The 20,493-nt window shown below is 41.5% G+C and overlaps 3 protein-coding genes across 3 annotated transcripts in view; 2 read left to right on the top strand and 1 right to left on the bottom strand.

Annotated features, from left to right (window-relative positions):
- The window catches only part of LOC137583925 (uncharacterized), a 186,957-nt gene extending 176,952 nt beyond the window's left edge, over positions 1–10,005 (top strand). Inside the window, exons 9-14 of the mRNA XM_068299119.1 lie at positions 5,391–5,419; positions 5,745–6,670; positions 6,821–7,054; positions 7,117–8,926; positions 8,983–9,603; positions 9,661–10,005. Coding sequence (XP_068155220.1) covers positions 5,391–5,419; positions 5,745–6,670; positions 6,821–7,054; positions 7,117–8,926; positions 8,983–9,603; positions 9,661–9,845 — 3,805 coding nt within the window. The 3' untranslated portion in view covers positions 9,846–10,005. The remainder of the gene's footprint in view (positions 1–5,390; positions 5,420–5,744; positions 6,671–6,820; positions 7,055–7,116; positions 8,927–8,982; positions 9,604–9,660) is intronic.
- pxb overlaps positions 1–20,493 on the bottom strand; it is a 178,584-nt gene that overhangs the window by 129,683 nt on the left and 28,408 nt on the right. The gene's annotated exons all lie outside the window — the stretch shown is intronic.
- On the top strand, positions 205–5,366 carry AOX2 (Aldehyde oxidase 2). The gene is given in 7 exon segments (XM_068300859.1): positions 205–516; positions 586–1,320; positions 1,711–1,944; positions 1,997–3,479; positions 3,547–3,920; positions 3,922–4,744; positions 4,817–5,366. Coding segments are annotated over 6 exon segments (3,798 nt in total). The 5' UTR covers positions 205–303; the 3' UTR covers positions 4,681–4,744; positions 4,817–5,366.

A 20,493-nucleotide genomic window follows, 5' to 3' on the forward strand; every position in this document is an offset into this window, starting at 1 on the left:
AATAAAAGACAAACAAATATACCTGAAGAAATGAAATATAAAGTATCCATTGTAAAGCAAAGCAATTAAAATTCCACTAATAACAGCAACTTCAATTTCCAATTCCAATTTAGCTTAAAAATTTTTGCAGTGTTTGTTTATTTTGCTTGAATAGCGTTTTTGTTTCTTTTCTTGTATCTAAAACCCGAACCCGTTTAGCCTAATTAACTGGTAATCAGGTTTCCAGCTTTTTAGCCAACGTTTTGAAATAAATAGAAAGACCTGGCCACAAGACCATGGCATTTGGCTGCCAACTTTGCAACGATGAGCATCAAGTTCAATGTGAATGGCTTTCCCTATGAAGTGCAGGCCACGGACTATGCACCGGACATAACACTAAACACATTCCTTAGGGAGCACTTGCACCTGACGGCCACTAAGTATATGTGTTTGGAGGGCGGATGCGGTTCGTGTGTGTGTGTCATACGACGTTCTAATCCAGCCACAGGAAAGATTGAAACAAGAGCAGCGAATTCGGTATGAACTCAAAATGATGCAGTTCATGGATACTTGCAACTTGTAATTATATATGCCAACCATTTGCAGTGCCTAACCCTACTGAATACCTGTGATGATGTGGACATAGTCACCGATGAGGGCTTAGGCAATCAACGCAGTGGTTATCATCCGATACAGAAGCGTTTGGCCAAAATGAATGGCACTCAGTGTGGATACTGTTCGCCTGGTTTTGTGATGAATATGTACGGTCTGTTGGAGCAACACGAGGGACAGGTGAGCATGGAACAGGTGGAGGATGCGTTTGGCGGAAATATATGCCGATGCACTGGCTATCGTCCCATCTTGGATGCCATGAAATCATTTGCTGTAGACAGCACAATTAAAGTGCCCCCCGAATGTGTGGATATTGAGGATTCTTTCGAGTTACTGTGTCCGCGTACTGGACAATCTTGCAGTGGCAGTTGTTCACGTTCATCATTGAGAGATTCAACAGGAACTCAATGGTATTGGCCCAAGACAATGGCACAGCTTTTTTCTGCCCTCAGTCAGGTGGGTAGTGCAGATCTTTTCATATTGGTGGGTGGCAATACTGCTCACGGTGTCTACAGAAGATCACGGAATATACAACATTATATCGACGTGAATATGGTGCCCGAATTGAAGCAATACAGCATCGAATCGGATCACATTCTCCTCGGTGGCAATCTAACTCTCACAGAGACTATGCAAGTCTTTCAGCTGGCCGCTCAGCGTTCCGGCTTCGAATACTGCTTGCAATTGTGGCAGCATTTCAACCTGATTGCGAATGTACCAGTACGAAATGTGAGTAAAGATGGCCATAAATTGAATCTTTAAACTGGTTTTAGGCATCAAACCAAAAATGCTGTGTGCTGATAGTAGCCGTGTTGTGAGGGAATTAACAAGTTAGTCGCTTTCCTAATGCACTTTTATTAATTTTTGTGTATAAGTCTAAAGATTATTCTTGAGTAAGTTGTTGTTTCTTGACTTCTCTTCTATAAACCTAAATCCATTTAGAATCCTATTGAAAAATTCTAGCTAAATTCAATTTTTGCCAACGAACCCAATTAACTCTATGCGTTGTTAGTGTATGATTTAAAATTTGACTTTCACCTTATTATAGTTGTTAATCTACTAATCACGCTAATGTTTAGGATACACTGAAATATATTTCTATAAACTTTTTCTCAACAGAATGGAACTCTAGCTGGCAATATAAGCATAAAGAAGCAGCATCCGGAATTCCCATCTGATGTTTTCATAACTTTCGAGACTTTAGATGCAAATGTTCTGGTCTATGACAGCCCCAGCAATCAACGTGTCATGAGTCTATTAGACTTCTTAACTGACACCACACCAAAATTGGTAATAGGTGGTTTTATCTTGAAGGCCTATCCCAAGGATAAATATCTTTTCAATTCCTACAAGGTGAGTTGAGTACACGTGGTTGATTATTTTTAATTTCTCACTGTTTGTTTAGATATTACCGCGTGCACAGAATGTTCATGCCTATGTGAATGCTGGATTCCTCATCGAATGGCAGAATATCCAACGACACTCAGTTCGTTCGGCTCGCATTTGTTTTGGCAACATTCGCACGAAATATGTTCACGCTGATCCTGTGGAGCAGCTTCTAATTGGCAGAGATCTTTATGATCCAGCAACAATCAGTCAAATTTTTCAGCAACTACTAGCAGACCTTCAACCGGAGGAAATGCCACCAGAAGCATCTCCAGAATATCGTAAGACATTGGCTTGTTCTCTACTCTATAAATTTCTTTTGGGATCGGCTCCAAATAATCTAGTACGAGATCAATATCGGAGTGGAGGTCAACTGTTGCAGCGACCGATCTCCTCTGGTAGTCAGCAATTCGAGACCATAAAAAAGAACTATCCTGTTACGGAACCAGTGACAAAGTTGGAAGGTCTGATTCAATGCTCGGGCGAAGCGAATTACATGAATGATCTATTAACCACATCGAATGCGGTTTATTGTGCCTATGTAACTGCAAAACGAGTGGGATCAACCATTGAGCAAATTGACCCATCTGCTGCCTTACAATGCAAAGGTGTCGTAGCCTTTTTGGCTGCTAAGGATATCCCAGGAGCGAATAATTTCTACAGAGCTAGTCTGCTGGCTTCCGAAATCGAAGAAATTTTCTGTTCTGGCCGTGTAAAGTACTACGATCAGCCCTTGGGTGTGATAGCAGCCGTGACTCACGATGTGGCCGTTTATGCGGCAACTCTAGTGCAAATTATCTACACTAATGATCAGGTTAAGATCTATACCAGCATGAATGAAGTGCTGGCTGCCAAAGTGAAAGAACGCATTGTCAGCTCCCAGAGAAAAGAACCAACTCTGAGCTCTTGCCAACCTTTACTGCCTGGCGATGTCATGGGTCAGGGAGTACTTGAATTGGGCTCACAGTATCACTTCACGATGGAGCCTCAGACGACTATAGTTGTTCCGGGTGATCAAGGTCTGGATGTTTGGTGTTCCACACAATGGATGGATGTGACGCAAGATAATATTGCCAGAATGTTAAGCTGGGATGGAAATGCAGTCCAGCTGCAAGTACGTCGTGTAGGAGGTGGATATGGAGCCAAGGTTAGTCGATGCAATCAAGTAGCCTGTGCCGCCGCTTTGGTGGCCTTTAAATTGAATCGTCCAGCTAGATTTGTGCAAACTATTGAATCGATGATGGAGTGCAATGGTAAACGATTTGCCTGCCGATCGGACTATGAATTTAGAGTTCGCGCAAGTGGTTCGATCGCTCTTTTGACCAACAATTACTACGAGGATGCGGGATGCACTCTCAACGAGAATGTGGTGGACTTTTTGACTCTGCCCGCTCTAAAGAATGTGTACAATTTGACTGATTCAAATTTCAAGCCGAAAGGAAGTGCGATTGTAACTGATGCAGCTAGTTCGACATTCTGCCGAGCTCCTGGAACAGCAGAAGGTGAGCGACAAGCGACAGATATTCTTCCCTATACCCTTCTGATTTACTTTCTCTGCTGTTCTTCTAGCCATTGCAATGACAGAAACTGCCTTGGAACACATCGCTTTTGCCTGTAAATTGGATCCAGCTGATGTTCGTCTAGTAAACCTACGACCTGGCACCAAAATGGTTCAACTATTGCCCAGATTCATAGCCACCACAGAGTATAGAAAACGCCGCACAGAGATTAATCTTTTTAATGCCCAAAACCGTTGGCGCAAACGTGGAATAGGCTTGGCCTTAATGGATTTCCCTCTAAACACTCAAATTGCCTATTCCTACCCAACTACAGTGGCTATATACCACAACGATGGGTCAGTGGTGATTTCGCATGGCGGTATTGAAATCGGACAGGGAATTAATACGAAGGCTGCTCAAGTAGCTGCTTTTGTATTAGGAATTCCCCCTGGAACGTGTGCGCATTGAGAGCAGCAATACAGTTGTGGGAGCAAATGCCATGGTGACAGCCAACTCCATGTCTAGTGAAATGATTGGATTAGCTGTACGAAAAGCCTGCGAAACATTGAACAAACGTCTTGCACCAGTTAAGAGCCAACTGGGGCCTCGGGCTTCATGGGAGCAAGTGGTAGCTAACGCATGGACTCAGTCGATTAGTCTCATCGCATCCGATTCTTACGCCCTAGGCGAAATACCTAACTACAACATTTATGGTCTAAGCCTGACCGAAGTAGAAGTGGATATACTCACTGGCAACCATTTAATACGTCGCGTTGATATTCTCGAAGACGCTGGCGAGAGTTTGAGTCCAAATATTGATGTGGGTCAGGTGGAAGGAGCCTTTGTCATGGGCTTGGGTTATTATCTAACGGAACTCTTAGTCTATGATCGTCAGACGGGTCGCATTCTAACAAATCGTACCTGGAACTATCATCCACCAGGAGCTAAAGACATTCCCATTGATTTTCGCATTGAGCTTTTGCAGAAAAGTCCAAACCCTGTGGGTTTCATGAGATCTAAGGCAACGGGAGAGCCAGCATTATGTTTGGCAGTGGGTGTTCTCTTCGCCATCCAACATGCCATACAATCGGCTAGACAGGATCAGAATCTACCCAGAGAATGGGTACGTTTGGGTGCGCCAACCACGCCTGAAACCATTGTCCTGAATGCTGGTAGTCAGGTGGAAACATTTTCTCTACAATAAATGCAATTTCACGACTACAATAACATATTATTTTTAAATGATATAAACGATTCCAGCAATATAAGTAAGCTATTGTCTATTAAATTATTTATTGCCTGTCGTACTCATTTCAGTCAATTCAATAATCTCTTTCCAGTTCTCACCATTTCGACACTCTCCACACGGCAGAGTCAACCCCTTGCAAGGTTATTGAAAAAGTTTGTGTAGAAACAAAATCAAAACAAAAATGGGTAGAAAAAAGCTCATATGGCGATAAGAAGCGGCCGGCAATACGGCGTCAATGGAGAGTAACTATTAGATAGAGCGAGAGAAAGAGAGAGAGAGAGAGCGAGAGAGAGGGAGAAATTCACAATATACAATCGAGAGACACATTAATTATAGTTAACAGAGTGGGAGAGAATGTTAAAGCTAAAATTTACTCATTTGAGAATCGAATAAATACACGAAGAAAACGAACTGCGCCACAGTCGAGTTAAAATCGACAAAGTTAATGGACAAAAATAGTTTCTTAATATTGTGAAATACCGTATAGTAGGTTCCGGAAGAGTACCTACCTGTAAAAAACAAAAATAAAGCAACCAGTGTTCTCATGCCAAGGAGCTAGTGTACTTATACAGAGAATTCACTTAATTTCACAATAAGAAACGGGGCCTACTCGAGTGTATCAACGGATCGGGACTATTATATAACCAATTTAAAATGGCTGCAAGTCTAACAATCAACGGCACCAGGCATGACGGTATGTACTATGGGTATAAAAGATCATCATCTTTAAACTGTGTACACACAAATGAAAATGTACAACTTATACTAACAGTGCTTGAAGATTGTTCTTATCGCCATGACTTGCTACAATGTCAGGGAAAATGATTTTATCTAAAACTGTAGAAACATATTTCTAATGTTAGCAATCATTTTCGAATTAGAGACTATGTAAATTTGGCCCATCTTTATTTTCATTTGAAGGGAACTATCAATGCTAATTAGATTTATTTGGAAACTGGTTTCGATTGCGTGCCCTTAATTACATATGTATATGTGATATTGTTTTTTGTTGTTTCTAGTCAACCTGGCCAATTTGCCAGCAGATATAACTCTAAATACGTTCATACGTGAACATGCCGGTCTTACTGGTACCAAGTTCATGTGCCAAGAAGGCGGTTGCGGAGTTTGTGTTTGCACTTTAACCGGCATTCATCCGGCATCCAAAGAAGTTCGAACTTGGTCTGTCAATTCGTGTCTTACCTTGTTGAATTCCTGTCTGGGTCTTGAGGTAACCACCTCAGAAGGTCTGGGCAGTAAGCGAGTGGGCTATCATGCCATTCAGGATCGTTTGGCCAAAATGAATGGCACTCAGTGTGGCTATTGTTCACCTGGCTTTGTCATGAACATGTACGGACTTCTAAAGGCCAACAACGGTCGTGTGACCATGGAAGAAGTGGAGAACTCATTCGGAGGAAACATTTGCCGTTGCACCGGCTATCGTCCAATTTTGGATGCCTTGAAGTCGTTTGCTGTGGACAGTAACATTGAAGTTCCAGCTGAATGCGTTGATATTGAAGATCTGAGTTCCAAAAAGTGCCCTAAGACGGGTGAACTTTGCGGTGGAACCTGCAAGAAACAGCAACCAACAAAGGGTAGTCAGATCTTCTTTGATGGCAATCGCTGGAATTGGCCCCAGACCTTCGGAGAACTTTTTGAGGCTCTGCAAGGAGCCATCAAGGAAAATCTGCCCTACATGCTGGTAGCTGGCAATACCGCTCACGGTGTCTACCGACGTAAGACGGAGATAAAGACATTTATTGATATCGGTGGACTGCCCGAACTGAAGGCCCACAAAGTGGAAAATGGTTTCCTAACACTGGGTGCTAATCTCAGTCTTACCGAAACCATGGACATTTGTCGATCATTAGAGAAAACTTCAGGTTTTGAGTATCTGGCTCAGGTGTGGCAACATATTGATTGGATTGCTAATGTGCCAGTCCGCAATGTAAGTATACAACAAAACAAACGACAGCAATCAAGTATTTTGTTATCTACCTGATAAGCGCTAAGTCTTCGCACTAGAGGGCAAGTACTTACTCACTTATCTATTTTTTTTTAGTTATTTATATTAACAAATTTTTTTACCTTAACCTAGGCTGGCACTTTGGCTGGCAATTTGTCTATGAAACATGCACACCCAGAGTTTCCATCGGACATTTTCATTGTTTTGGAGGCTTTGGATGCCCAGATAATTGTTCAGGATGGACCCGAGACACAGCAAACTCTTAACCTGTCAAACTATTTAAAGTTGTCCATGAAGGGCAAAATTATACGAGGAATTGTTTTGGCAAATTATCCCAAAGAGACTTACCTCTTTGACTCATATAAGGTAAGTCTAAAGCAAAAGTGATTGCAAAGACGAATTAATAATATATCGCTTAATTGCGTTAGATTATGCCCCGTGCTCAGAATGCCCATGCCTATGTCAATGCTGCATTCCTTGTCCACTTGGATTCGAAGAATACCGTGAAGAATGCTCGCATTTGCTTTGGCGGAATTCATCCGAAGTTTGTTCATGCCACTGCAATTGAAGAATTACTTCAAGGTCGCGATCTATACGAGAGCGGACTTCTGGAAAAGGCATTTGGCCAGCTGACAACATTGCTGGAACCTGATGAGGTTCTACCGGACGCCTCTCCAGCCTACCGTCGGAAATTAGCTTGCGGATTGTTTTACAAATTTCTTCTGAAAACCGCCGATGCGAGACAACAAAAGGTGTCGAGTCAATATGCCACCGGTGGCTCTCTACTCAAACGCCCTGTATCAAGTGGCAAGCAGAGTTTTGAGACTTTCGAGCGAAATTATCCAATCAATAAACCGACAGAGAAACATGAGGGTCACATTCAGTGTTCGGGTGAAGCGACATATGCCAACGACTTGCCCACACAACACAATCAAGTGTGGGCGGCATTTGTGCCAGCTAAGCGAGTGGGTGCCAAGGTCGTTAGTGTGGATACATCAGCTGCACTAGCTGTGCCAGGAGTGGTGGCCTATCTGGATGCTAAGGATATACCAGGACCCAATAGCCTAGGACCCAAGACAAAGGATGACTTCTTCTTCCCGGATGAAGAGGAACTTTTTGCCACCGGAAGCATTAAATATTATGGACAGGCAATAGGCATAATTGTTGCCGACTCGAACTCTTTGGCCAACCGTGCTGTAGATCTGATTAAAATTACCTATGAGGGAGGAGCCGATGAGATCTTGCCGAGTCTGAAAGATGTCTTGGAAAAGGATGGAGCCCAATCCAATGATCGCATTAAACAGAAGGTTAAGTCAGTGCTGGAGAAATTAGAACTAGAAGAACCCTATGAGATCAGTGCCTCCGGCCAGTTGGATATGGGTCTGCAGTATCATTTCTATATGGAGCCACAGACCACTGTTGCCGTGCCATTCGAGGGCGGACTACAGGTTTACACGGCCACACAATGGATGGACTTGACCCAGGATGTTGTTGCCAATGTCCTTAAATTGAGAGCCAATGAAGTGCAGGTCAAGACGCGCCGCATTGGCGGCGGTTACGGTGGCAAGGCCACTCGCTGCAATCTGGCAGCTTTAGCTGCTTCAGTGGCTGCTTTTAAACTTAACCGTCCTGTACGTTTTGTCCAATCTCTGGAATCAATTATGACCACCATAGGCAAGCGTTGGGCTTTCCATTGCGATTACGATTTCTATGTCCAGAAAACAGGCAAAATTGTTGGCATACGCAGTCGTTTTTATGAGGATGCTGGTTATTTGTCGAATGAATCACCCATTGGACATACGGTGCTTTTGTCCAAGAATTGCTATGAATTCAGTGACAATTATAAACTTGATGGGTACTTGGTTCTGACTGACTCCCCATCCAACACACCGTGTCGAGCTCCTGGCTCGGTTGAAGGTATTGCCATGATTGAGAATATCATTGAGCACATTGCCTTTGAGACAGGTGAAGATCCGGCCGATGTGCGATATGCTAACTTGTTGCCTGCCCACAAAATGGGTGAAATGATGCCCAGATTCTTGGAAAGTACCAAATATAAAGAGCGTCGTTCGGCAATTATTGAACACAACAAGGGAAATCGCTGGCACAAACGCGGATTGGGTCTTTGTATCATGGAATATCAAATTGGCTTCTTTGGTCAATATCCCGCCACTGTGGCCATATATCATGCTGATGGCACAGTGGTGGTCAGTCATGGAGGCATAGAAATGGGTCAGGGTAAGTTACACAATAACAATATTGCCCAATTTTCTTCTCACTTTCAATCTTCCTAGGTATGAATACCAAGATATCCCAGGTGGTGGCCCATACCCTGGGCATTCCCATGCAAATGGTCCGCATAGAGGCCAGTGATACCATCAATGGAGCCAATTCTATGGTCACAGGTGGCGCTGTGGGCAGTGAATCTTTGTGCTTTGCTGTTCGCAAAGCCTGCGAAACACTCAACGCCCGCCTCGCTCCCGTCAAGGAAGAAATCAAACCTAACGATTGGCAACAGCTGATTAATGAGGCCTATAATCGCAAGATTAATATGATTGCCAGTGATCAGTGTAAACAAGGCGACATGGAACCATATTCCGTATGTGGATTATGCCTGACTGAAGTAGAATTGGACGTTCTTACTGGCAACTACTTGATTAATCGAGTGGATATCCTTGAGGACACCGGAGAGAGTTTGAATCCAAATGTGGATATTGGTCAGATTGAAGGGGCCTTCATAATGGGCTTAGGCTACTGGACAACCGAACAGGTTGTGGCCGACAAGAAGACAGGCGAGTGCCTAACAAATCGCACCTGGACGTATAAGCCGCCTGGTGCAAAGGATATCCCTGTTGATCTGCGTATTGAACTTCTGCCCAAGAGTCCCAACAAGGCGGGCTTTATGAGGTCAAAGGGTAAGAAATAACTAGGCCAATGAAAAGAGAAACGTATTAATGTGATTATTCCTTTAGCTACTGGGGAACCCGCCATCTGTTTATCCATAGCTGTGGGCTTTGCCCTCCAGCAAGCTTTGCAATCGGCTCGCGATGATGCCGGCATACCCAAGTCCTGGGTGACGCTTAATGCCCCCATGACACCAGAGCTATTGGTTCTCCATGCCGGCTCCCAGCCCTCCAGCCAATTCAAGCTGAACTAAGTGCGCTCAAGATGCGACATGGCCACCAGCTAAGACACACCGTGAGAGACGGCACGTGGCTGACCAGCTAGAGGCATACATACAGACTACATAGATGGGCACTCCCAGATAACCTATATTGTTTTACGCACAATAAATTAAAAACTTATCCAAACGCAAATCCAAATGACATTCATTGTGAACTTTTGCCGCCGGCCCTGGGTCAACCCTGGAATTAACATTTCTCTCTCTCTCTCTCTCACTCTTCTTTAAACAATCCTCCTTTCCGTTTCGTTTTATTTTACTTCTATTTTCGTTTTTTTTTTTAAATGCTTAACACCTCAACACCAGCAGCTAAAGGCACACCCCCGCCGATACCGCGGAAGACCTCTTCATTAATTCTTTTTTTGTTGTATTCGTAAAATAAATTTTGTTGAATAGAAATTGTGTGGTACACGAAGCGTTAAGTATGAACCCCGCTTAAGGCTTCAGACCTCAGATATTCAGGGTTGGTTGGTCGCCACGGCCTGCGGTTGTGGCAAAAACATACGGCGAGGGCCGATTCTAATGGATTTTTTAAATATCACCAACTGTGCGCGTTAATGAGCACATCCTTAATGATATTATCGATCTGGTTTCTAGTGGCTTGGTTATGCTAAGTATAGGTATAATATATTTCATACAAAGGACGCCAATTGAATTTTCACTTAACTGTCGAAGAGAAGGGGGAGGAAAAACTAATGTGGTTTAATGGTAAATGGGTTAAACTCATCAGCCATATGGTCTTAAATTACTTTCAAAGTAAATGTCTAAGCTTTAAAACTTTATAAAAAGGAGAACTCAAAGTCCATAATATAAACAGTGTTTTATTGATTTCTCTTTCATTCTGAAAAAACCAAATAAACACAGAAATCACAAAGAAGATTATTGGATACTATACCTCTTAAATTTCAGCCAGACTGTTTACAACATTCTTAGTGAAAAATTTTTGTTTAAAAGTAATTTTAAACTTATCAGTCTTCTTATGATGGATCGTAATATGTACACATGTGATTATTTGCAGAATTGTTGCTGATTTATAGAAGCCTGTAAGCTCTTTTCGACGACGGATACTATATATCCTAGTCTATGTGCTCTAGGCGAGAATTAGTGTAATAATAAGGAAATATTAAATGAAAGAGTCTTTAGTATAATTGTAAATTAATAAGAAGTACCAAGATATAGCCATTATTTGGTAGTCGACCTTATAAACGTGGATTTCAAAGCGAAAACTGTATGTGTTGGCCTCAAGAATGGCTAAAACGGAATAACGCAAATACAAAGGGAGAGAAAAAAAGGCAAAAGACAAACAACGTTAGTTAACACCCCAACAGACAGAGGGGCGGATCCAGACAGACCAACAAGACAGACGGAACAGAAGTAGAGAGGACCAAGCCTCGATAATCACAGGACGCATTTGCATATAAACACGCTTCCGGGTTGATGTCCTTCGCATGCAAATGAAAACATTAGCGAGAAGCACGCGCATCCGCCATTCGCTATCCGTCTGCCCTTGTCTCTGGCACTCATCCGTTGCTCTATACGCATCTGTTAGATGCAGCAGAATCAGATACAGATTCAGATACAAGTGACATTCGTCGCCGTCGCTGTTTAAATATATATACACTATACAGTATATCCATGTATATTTCAATTAAAATTTTACACACGAATAAATGCAGAGACACGCCCAACACATTAGACCCCTCTCTAGTCACCAACCCCCCACCATTTCCCCCAACGATCCCTGCCTATGGTCCATGTCCTTGCTCCATTGTCATTACCCAACTCTTATCCTCCTGCTGTGTGTCCAGATTTGTATGTCGCTTGTTTATGAGCGTCTGAAGGCCACGACAAGCAAATGCAGACAGTTTTCAGGGACATGGCCATAAAGTGCTTCAGCACATGAGTCCAAAACTCCAATCGGAAGGGCTGGTGGGGTCTGACTGGCTGGGATCAGACCCAGCTGCATAACAGGCCTTCTCCAATGGTGCATGCTGCATAAATAAAACCATGAAAGGTCGTGGAATTATTCAAAAGTTGCCAACAGTTAGTTCGGCTGTTTGTTCTGTTGTCAAACAAGAGACAAATAGCAGAACTTGTTACCAAGACTTTAAATCATTAATTTTAAATAGTATTTCCAGTATTTACGGCAAAAGATAAAAACGGAAAAGTTCCCTACAAAAAAAGTTATTAAATATTTCTGATGAATTTCTACCCTAAGTTGTTCGTTCAGAAGATAGTTTTTTTCTGTTGCAATTGGATCATTAGGCTTACATAACTAGAGAAATGCAACCAATTTGCATAGCTTTCCGCTTTTGGACTATCTTCTTGGTTTCCATTTCATCTGGAACTGACACTAGCACGTTCCAATCCAGACTCCGACGGAGACGGAGGCAAAGCCATGAACTTGAACTTGCAACCCATAATAATAACAATAATAATGTTCGTTTCGGAAGTGCCGAGATCCTAGCTAACAAACCTCCATTCAGTTTTTCTCTTGCGCCCATTTTGCTTCTTTATTTTTTCTGGAATGAATACGGACAGCTTTTACTTCTTTTTCATTTCCTATGCCATGTCCGTTCAACTGTCTGTCCGCTCGTCTCTACGTTTCTTCGTCTGTATGTCTATCTGTCTGTTGCCATTGTCTGCTATGCATTTCATTTCAAATTCTAAGCAAATTTGTCGTTCGTATAGAATGAGGAAAAGGCGCAAAAAGTGGCAAGGGGCAGCTGTGTGTGAGGGAGAGCGAGAGGGAGCATTTTATGAGCGTGCCCATGATGCAGTGACTCTGATATGACCAAAGAGAAGCCAGCGAGAAACGTCTGATACCGCATTTTCTACACTCTTTTTTTTAAGGAGGGGCTCCTATTCTCCTTTTGGTTGCAACAACTACGACAATTGCTCCAGTTTTCCCCAAGCACAATCCAGGAGCAGAGATGTGCCTGAGTGTTTGTGTGTGTGTGTGTGGTGGGGATTTTAGATTGGGCTACTGTCTGCCGCTGGCATACACAAAGATGTCCTGGTGTGATTTATCACCCGAGCATTGCATAGCCCAGGATAATGGCCACGTATTATAATATTTGCCGCGACCGTGCGGCGTATGCTTATCGGTGCCGACACCGACAACGCCAACGACGTCAACGCTGCCGTCGTCTAGAGTCTAGACGTCCTGCGGTGCAAGGACATGCCTCTCTCTCGCTCTCAAAACCATCTCTTTTTCTCACTCAATTTTTGAATGCATTTTCATTTGCATTTTTGGGGGTTTGCGAGTTTTGGAGTAGTTTATTAAATAGGAAAAACTACCCAAAATTAAGTACATCATTTTTAGTTTAGAGTAAGATGAATAGGGAGAGACGCCTCTTGATTGTTAGTTGTTCATTCTCTTCCTGTCCCCCTCTCACTCTCTCTATCTCTCTGCCTCTCTCTTTCTGATTTTTGTATCTTTTGGCGCATATCCTGTGGGCAACATAATTCACAGGCTTGGCTTGGCCTGGCATGGCATGGGGTTCATTGTAGAATTTTACGCCGCAACGAATGTCTTTCGTTGTAGACGACGTTTGGGGCTTAAATCGTGAGCCAAATACATAAAATCTACGCATGCACAGCTCACATACATACATACATATACATATCCTTTGGCGCATCCTTTTCCACTTAATGCCGACTGCATTGTGCTTGCATATATGTATATATATCTGTGTATCTACATATATTTATATATAAAAATATATATTCTATATCATTAAAATTTCGAGTTTGCCACTGCAGCAGCAGCTTGTCCTTGCCATTGGTCCTTGTTATGGAAGGGCAAGAAAGGAAGAGAGAAGGTTAAAAAAGGCAAAACAGAAATGGAAACCCATTCAAGCGTCTGGCCAAACAAGGATAGCAAAGTCTAGCATTTATTTCTACATTTTAAAGTTTATTTGTTCAAAACGGCATTCCCTTTTCTACACAGTCTACCATGTGTGAGACTCACAAAAACAAAAAGGATTATCTTTGCATAAGTTTGAAAAGATTTAAATTCTGTTGATAAAGCAGTGAGGTATTTTCCCTAGACTTCAGAGACGTTTAATTAAAAATAAGCCCAAAATGGCACTTAATATGCCAGACGGAAATCCAGTTGCCAGTATTCAGTATTCGGTGTCCTCTCAGGCCAGTCACTTCGTTCATAATTAAAAAATACGCAACATCCGATTTTTCAATAACCAAACCAAACGTCAACGCCAACACCAACACCAACTCCAACTCCAATCCCATTTGCAACTGCAACCAGTCCCAAGTGAGGCAACAATAACGTTCATATGAGGAAAAGGACTTCCATTGGGTGAGGAAAAAAGGATGATAACCAACGACAGATCGCTGCGCCGGACCAGACAAATTCGCGACTGATGGCTGACGACAACGCAAGGACGCAAAACACAAACGAGCGTAACTCAATCTGTGAATATGCAAAAAGGAATAACCAACCAGACGCACTGCCGCAGGACAAAATGATAGCACTGAATGGCACAAGGAAAAAAAAAAAAAAAATCCAATAGCCATTTGGCACCATACTCTATATGAAGTAAGGGTATCTTATATTTATGAGTGAACATCATCGATCTAGCAGTCGAAAGGATATAACGTTTCAGGTCTAATACAAGGAATCACCCTGACAAGGACAGAAACAGCAGATGATCCTTGGCTTCGCCAGGACGCCAATTAAACTAGATGACCCATCTCTCTCTTCCTTATCCTGCAAAGGAAAGGACATTTGAGATTCGTCTCACATTGTCTCGATTAAGTTTTAACAATTGTCTTTTGATGTATTCCTTTTTTGTTTGTTGCGCGCATCTGAGTAAATTAAAAATGAAATTTTCACTGAAAGTTTCTGTGAGCGATCTTCTTCGCTTACTTTTTTTCTACCCAGGCAATAATTAAATCAATTTATTTGCACTTTAATGCAATCGGTAAAGCGATAAAGCCCTTTTCTTTACCCCTCAACTCTTGCATTCTCTGAATATCTTGGTCAAAAATACATTCCTCACTTTCGTTGGAAAATAAAAATGAAATCAATTATGTCGGAATAATTTTCATATTTTTGGTTGGTTGTTTTTGTTGCAACTTTTGGACAGCCAAGGGCTACGTTGTAATTAATACAAAATGCCATAGAGGCACCCCGCGAGACTCCCATTTACCACTTCTTGCTCCATTTCCCTTAATGGCCCAGAGCAAGGCAAAAGTTGAGTCCTTGCCGCAATGCCGTTGCGCTCTTGCTTTTGGCCAAAAACTCAATTTGATAAAAATTTCATTTACAATTGCCGTCCACCGCCTGTGTGTGTCTGTGTGTGGGTGTTGGTGTGTGAGTGGACAGTTGGCCAGACTCTGTACCTTCTTTCCCTTATCCTGCCAATTGTTGTGTTTATTAATTTAATTTGACAGTCGCGTTTTTCGGCTATTTCCCACGTAGCGCCTTGTGACGCTATCTCGGTACCTCAGGGCCAAGTCGACAGCGACAACAGCTGTGTGGAAATGCGGTTAGACTGGAAGCCGAAAAGCTTTCAATTTGATGGCGAAAGTGCGAAATTGAATGAGTTTTCATTTTGTGGTTTCTATTTGAGGGTAACCACAAAGATTGAATATCTATAGTAAGTGTGTCTGTTTAGCGGTGTGCCAATGTGTGTGTCTGACGAAAGGATACCACTATTTCCTATCTTTGTGACTATTTGTTTTGACAAGACTCGTTTATAGTTCATCATTTTCCACCCATTCATTGGTTAATCAACGATCTAACTGCAATTTTTATAATCTGGCAAACCCATAACCATAGACAATTCATTGGATATGCCCCGGAGGAGAAGCCCCATTCAATAGAACTACATAATAAATCACATTAGCCACAAAGGAGTAGTTAACACTTAATGTAACGAATCCTGGATACCCTTTAAAAGAGTCGACCGAATTCTAAAATGGCAAATATAATGAAGCTGTGTACTTTTAGTTAGTCAAATTTTATCTTGATAATTAATTAAAGGATTACCAAATGAACAAATCAACAAATGCACCCCAACTGCAAAAGGAATACAATACGAAAAAAATGGGAAAATTGTTGAACAATTTGTTGTGAATTTGCAATGGATTTTGCATTGATTAAGCGACACAATGAGGTAGGTAGGTGGTTGGTAGTCAGGCAGGCAGGTAGTGAGATAGATTGAGGTAGATAGTTGGTGGTAACCAGATAGTTATAGAGCTGCCCAAGTCATAAAGCCTGCTCCGGCCAACACTTTTAACTGTGTTTAGTTAAGGCGGACGTCGAGCATGCGGCTAAAACATTTGTCAACGGCAGCACAAAACGACTTTGACTTCAACTCGAGTCGGCGAAGTCGGCAACATCAACGCCAACGCTCAAGTGAGTGTTAAATGCAAGAAATATTCCCCCTTGCCATTTGCAGCGATCCAACCTGGCGCCCACCTAAAGCTCCAAGAATAACCATCAACAATTTATAGGTTTGGGAAGTCTTTGACTGTCTTCTGCTCTGTCTCCTATCTCCTTTTCTACCAACATGCCATGCATGCCAAGCGCCTTTGCAATTGCTGTCAATGTGTCAGTGTGTGTGTTGTTGTTTGTGCGTGTTGGCAACATGTTTCGTAAGCTTAGCATCATGTTGAGAAGACCAGATTTGCTACTCCTATTACATACAACATTGTGAACTAGTTTCCATTTGGTTTCATTTCTTCTCAAGCTAACGACAGACGACTATCATTCAGAATAAGCAAGTTTGTTGCTTTCTTTTTTGCCGTTGCCGTTGCAGTTTCTGTTTCTTGGCCAACTTTGTTGCACTTGAACTTATGCCCCATGGTTATTTGGCTAATTATTCGCTTGGGCACTTTGGCAACTTTGTTGGTCTGATGTTGCATCTTCTTGTATAATTTACAAATTTTGTAAAACAACAAAAACAAGAATAACAACGACCTCGTTGAAAGTTTAACAAGTGTTAACTTTGCCATTTTCATTTTCATTTCTTCTTTATCCATTTTTCTTTTCCCCTCTCTCTTTCTCTCTCTCTCTCTCTTTCACCCTTTTTTTGCAGATAAGCAAAACAAAAGCAGCCAACAAATTGCCAATGGGGATGAGCAGCAAGGAAAAACCAGCGTATATTGCCACACTGAGAAGGAATTGGATGGGCTAGAGGGGTGGGGTATGGTAGAGAGGCTTCGTGAGTCTTTTGGCAGCTGCAAGTTCAGTTCAAATAATTTTAAATGACCACAAGTGTGTAATTAAAGTGCAGCGTGTAATAACAAACCACAACAGCAATAGCAGCAACAGCATCAACAGCAACAGAAACAACGACAACCAGCAACTATAACAACAATTACAAATAAAAGTTTTTTGGGGTAATCAGCTTTTCCACCACTTGGAAAATTCTTTGTTGCGTCGAAACAAAAGAAAATAAACGCGAACTTTGTTTCCGCTTGAGCCAATTTAGAGGATTTGTATTAAGGGATTTGAGCGAACGATTAGCCCGGAACATTTCAACTAGTTACCTACCAGTCGAAAAATAAGTGAGAAGACATCATTTTCCAAATCAACAATGATGGAGAATTAGCAAACTTTCGTGGACCATACTATAGAAGACGGATTTGACTTTGAAAACCATTGATAACTATATTGCCCCAGTGCGATCAAACGACCTGTATAGTTGGTATTTAATTTCAGATATTGTTCCCTTCACCATTCAATCTATAGAACGTGCTGGGTCCTTTGCTACTGCTCTGGTTTAACATGAGCGCAATTGAACTTCCGCTTGGCTGGTGCTTCCGTTGTGATGATGTTGGTGGTGGTCAACCAAACCATGGCCATAACCAAAGCCATATTTGTGATCCATTTCGGTGTGTGACTGAGCCCAGTTCAGCCCACAGGCTAAAAGCTGGAAGGGGACTTTTCAGCCTTTTGCTGTGATGTGTATTTAAAATCGTTAAAAATAATCTGCAAATTGTGAATTTTTAATGCATTTCATGTCTGCAGAGCATGGGACGGTCAGTCCTCATGAGCAATAATGGCTGTCTGGGTGGGCGCGACAATGTCTGGTCAGCATAGTCATCATCAACAAAGGCATTGTCCTGGCCCCATCATCATCTTCATTGCCATCATCATCATCGTCGTCGTCGTCATCATTGTCATTTGCATTTATTGTTTTTGTGCCTTTGTGTGCGCAAAAGTGATCACCGATTGCCTTGCACTTGGCTGGACCAGGAAACGCAAAAGGACATACACATCTATATGTATGTGTGTATGCATACATATGTACACATGATTATGGCCAACACGCAGAGACTGTGCATCTGCCTCTGCATTGATTGCACAACGGAAGTGTTGTGGCGGAATTAAAATAAATAAATGCATTTCATTTCCCCAAATGGAAACATATTCATGGGCTATGGGCTTTCGGTCATATTGTTGCGTCCATTTCATGTGTTGAACGTCATTCTTTAAACACAAGTTGAAATCCTTCAAAATCCTAAAAGTAGGCTTTAAAAAACCATAACGTTTTCTCTCTTCTACAAATAAGTATGTATCTATGTACATATGTATAAGTGTTTAACCGATTTTTACGCCTCATTTAATCACCCAAAAGCATATCTGTTTACTCCCACACATGTACATATTCCATCACCATCATCCTCCTCCCTTTTGACAGATGAAGATGAAAATCAAACCAAACCAGAAACAAAAACAAACGCAAAGCCTCTTTGCCTACTTTTACTTTGAAGTCTCATTAGTGGCACGCGGTTGCCAGGTGACGTCCCATGAAGACAACTTCCTTATGTGTATTAATGTGCAAGTATTTGCAGAGCATGCCCTTCAGATGCTCGATATCGATACGTGATTTTGGGTTTCAGTTACCAAAATCAAGACCAACAAAACGGCAAACTTAAATTGATACTTTATTTCCTTAGGTACACGGCCCTTGGTTTAGGTTTACCAATTAGATCGGCAACCTACTTAATTGATGATATCATATACACATAGAGGAGTACACCTATTAAATTTATATCTGCATGTTTATCATATCCAACGAGCTCTTATTGGTTAATTTAATTAACATAAAAATGCCAATGACTGGACGGATATCCCGCCATCGGAATCATCATCATCATGAGCGGTGCAAAAAGTGTCTGATATGGATATCGATGTAGATAGGAAAAGGGTGGGGGAATATGAATATTGACCGGAATATCCGCCATACACTTCAAATTGAAGTGTTGTGGTCTGCCACTTGCGATAATGAACGAATTGAATATATATATATAAACACACATATGCACTTGCATATATATTTGTATACCAACAATTTATATATTTATTTAACATAAAGGTTGAAATTGCAATTTAAATGAAGAAAATATGTTTTAAGCATCTTTATTAATGCAATTAATTGTTGCCCTGCGGTCATACATAAATCTCTACCCGACAAATGAAAATTTCTTAGACTTTCAGACACAAAACTAACAACTACTTCATCTAGCCAACAATATTCTAACAATCGTACCAAGACAATATTTTTTTTATCGCTGCAAAAAACAAAAACATTTCCGTTTAATTTTCTTGATATATTTTTTTGGTGTTGCTGTTGATATGCCCCTGAAGGGCATTTTTTGTCTATAAATAAACCAAATAATAAATTCTTTCTTACCTCAACAACAATTACAACTTTTTCCTATGTTTTCCATTATATTTTGTATACACTTACATATATATTTTTTCGGGGAATGGAAAACTTTTTCAGGCGTAGCATACAAAAACAAAGTTTTCAATGTTGCCGCATATTAAACAAAATAAGAGAAATGGGAAAGGGAATTTATATATGTATGTGTATGTACCTATAGTTAAAGACTGAACTCGGCATTTTTTTGCCTGGTCAGCAATTTCGTTAGGTTAAAATAAAGTTTCCGTCTCTTTCTGCAACATTTGTTGATTGTATATTTGTATGTATGTACTTTTACTTTAATGCACAGACACAAAGTGGCAAGAAAAGTTTACGACTACGGTCGGTAGGTAGGTAGACCTCATTCCGGAATCTAATAAAGCCAAGGCGCTAGGAAACATTTTTCGGACTTTAGCTAAAACTCAACTTTTACTATGGCTAATAATGCTATATAAAGTTGCCAGGCGCACAGGTTGCCAGTTCTCTGGGCAATGTTCTAACGTTTCTCTCCGGTTCTCCGTTCTTCATTGCGGCTTAGTTTTATGGACAAGTTTTACTTCCAGCACAAAAAAAGAAAAAAACAGAGAAAAAAAAATTATGAAAGTCGAAGTCGGCCTCAAACTATTTTTGGTTGAGAATACATATGCGTGACTTTGCATTTACTTTTTACGCTCCACGGCGAATCCTTGGGGTCACATTAACATGTATTTGTGCTAAAAGTGTTATTAGATTTTAGTTTTCAAGTCAAGTGGGGCTAGAGTATGATGGTTGGCAGCAAGGATGAAATGGAGACTGCGCCCAGTATGCACTAAAGTTTTATTTCGACTTGAAACATAAACCAAAAGTGCTTTTCAGTTGAGCTTCATGGGCCGAGCCGGGCATGTCGTATGGGAATGGGCGCAAAGGATGGGATGGAAATGTGAGAAAGTGGGAGCAGCTGT

This window comes from Drosophila tropicalis, unplaced genomic scaffold, assembly GCF_018151085.1.
Source record: "Drosophila tropicalis isolate 14030-0801.00 unplaced genomic scaffold, ASM1815108v1 contig_878, whole genome shotgun sequence".
NCBI classification, from domain to species: Eukaryota; Metazoa; Arthropoda; class Insecta; order Diptera; family Drosophilidae; genus Drosophila; species Drosophila tropicalis.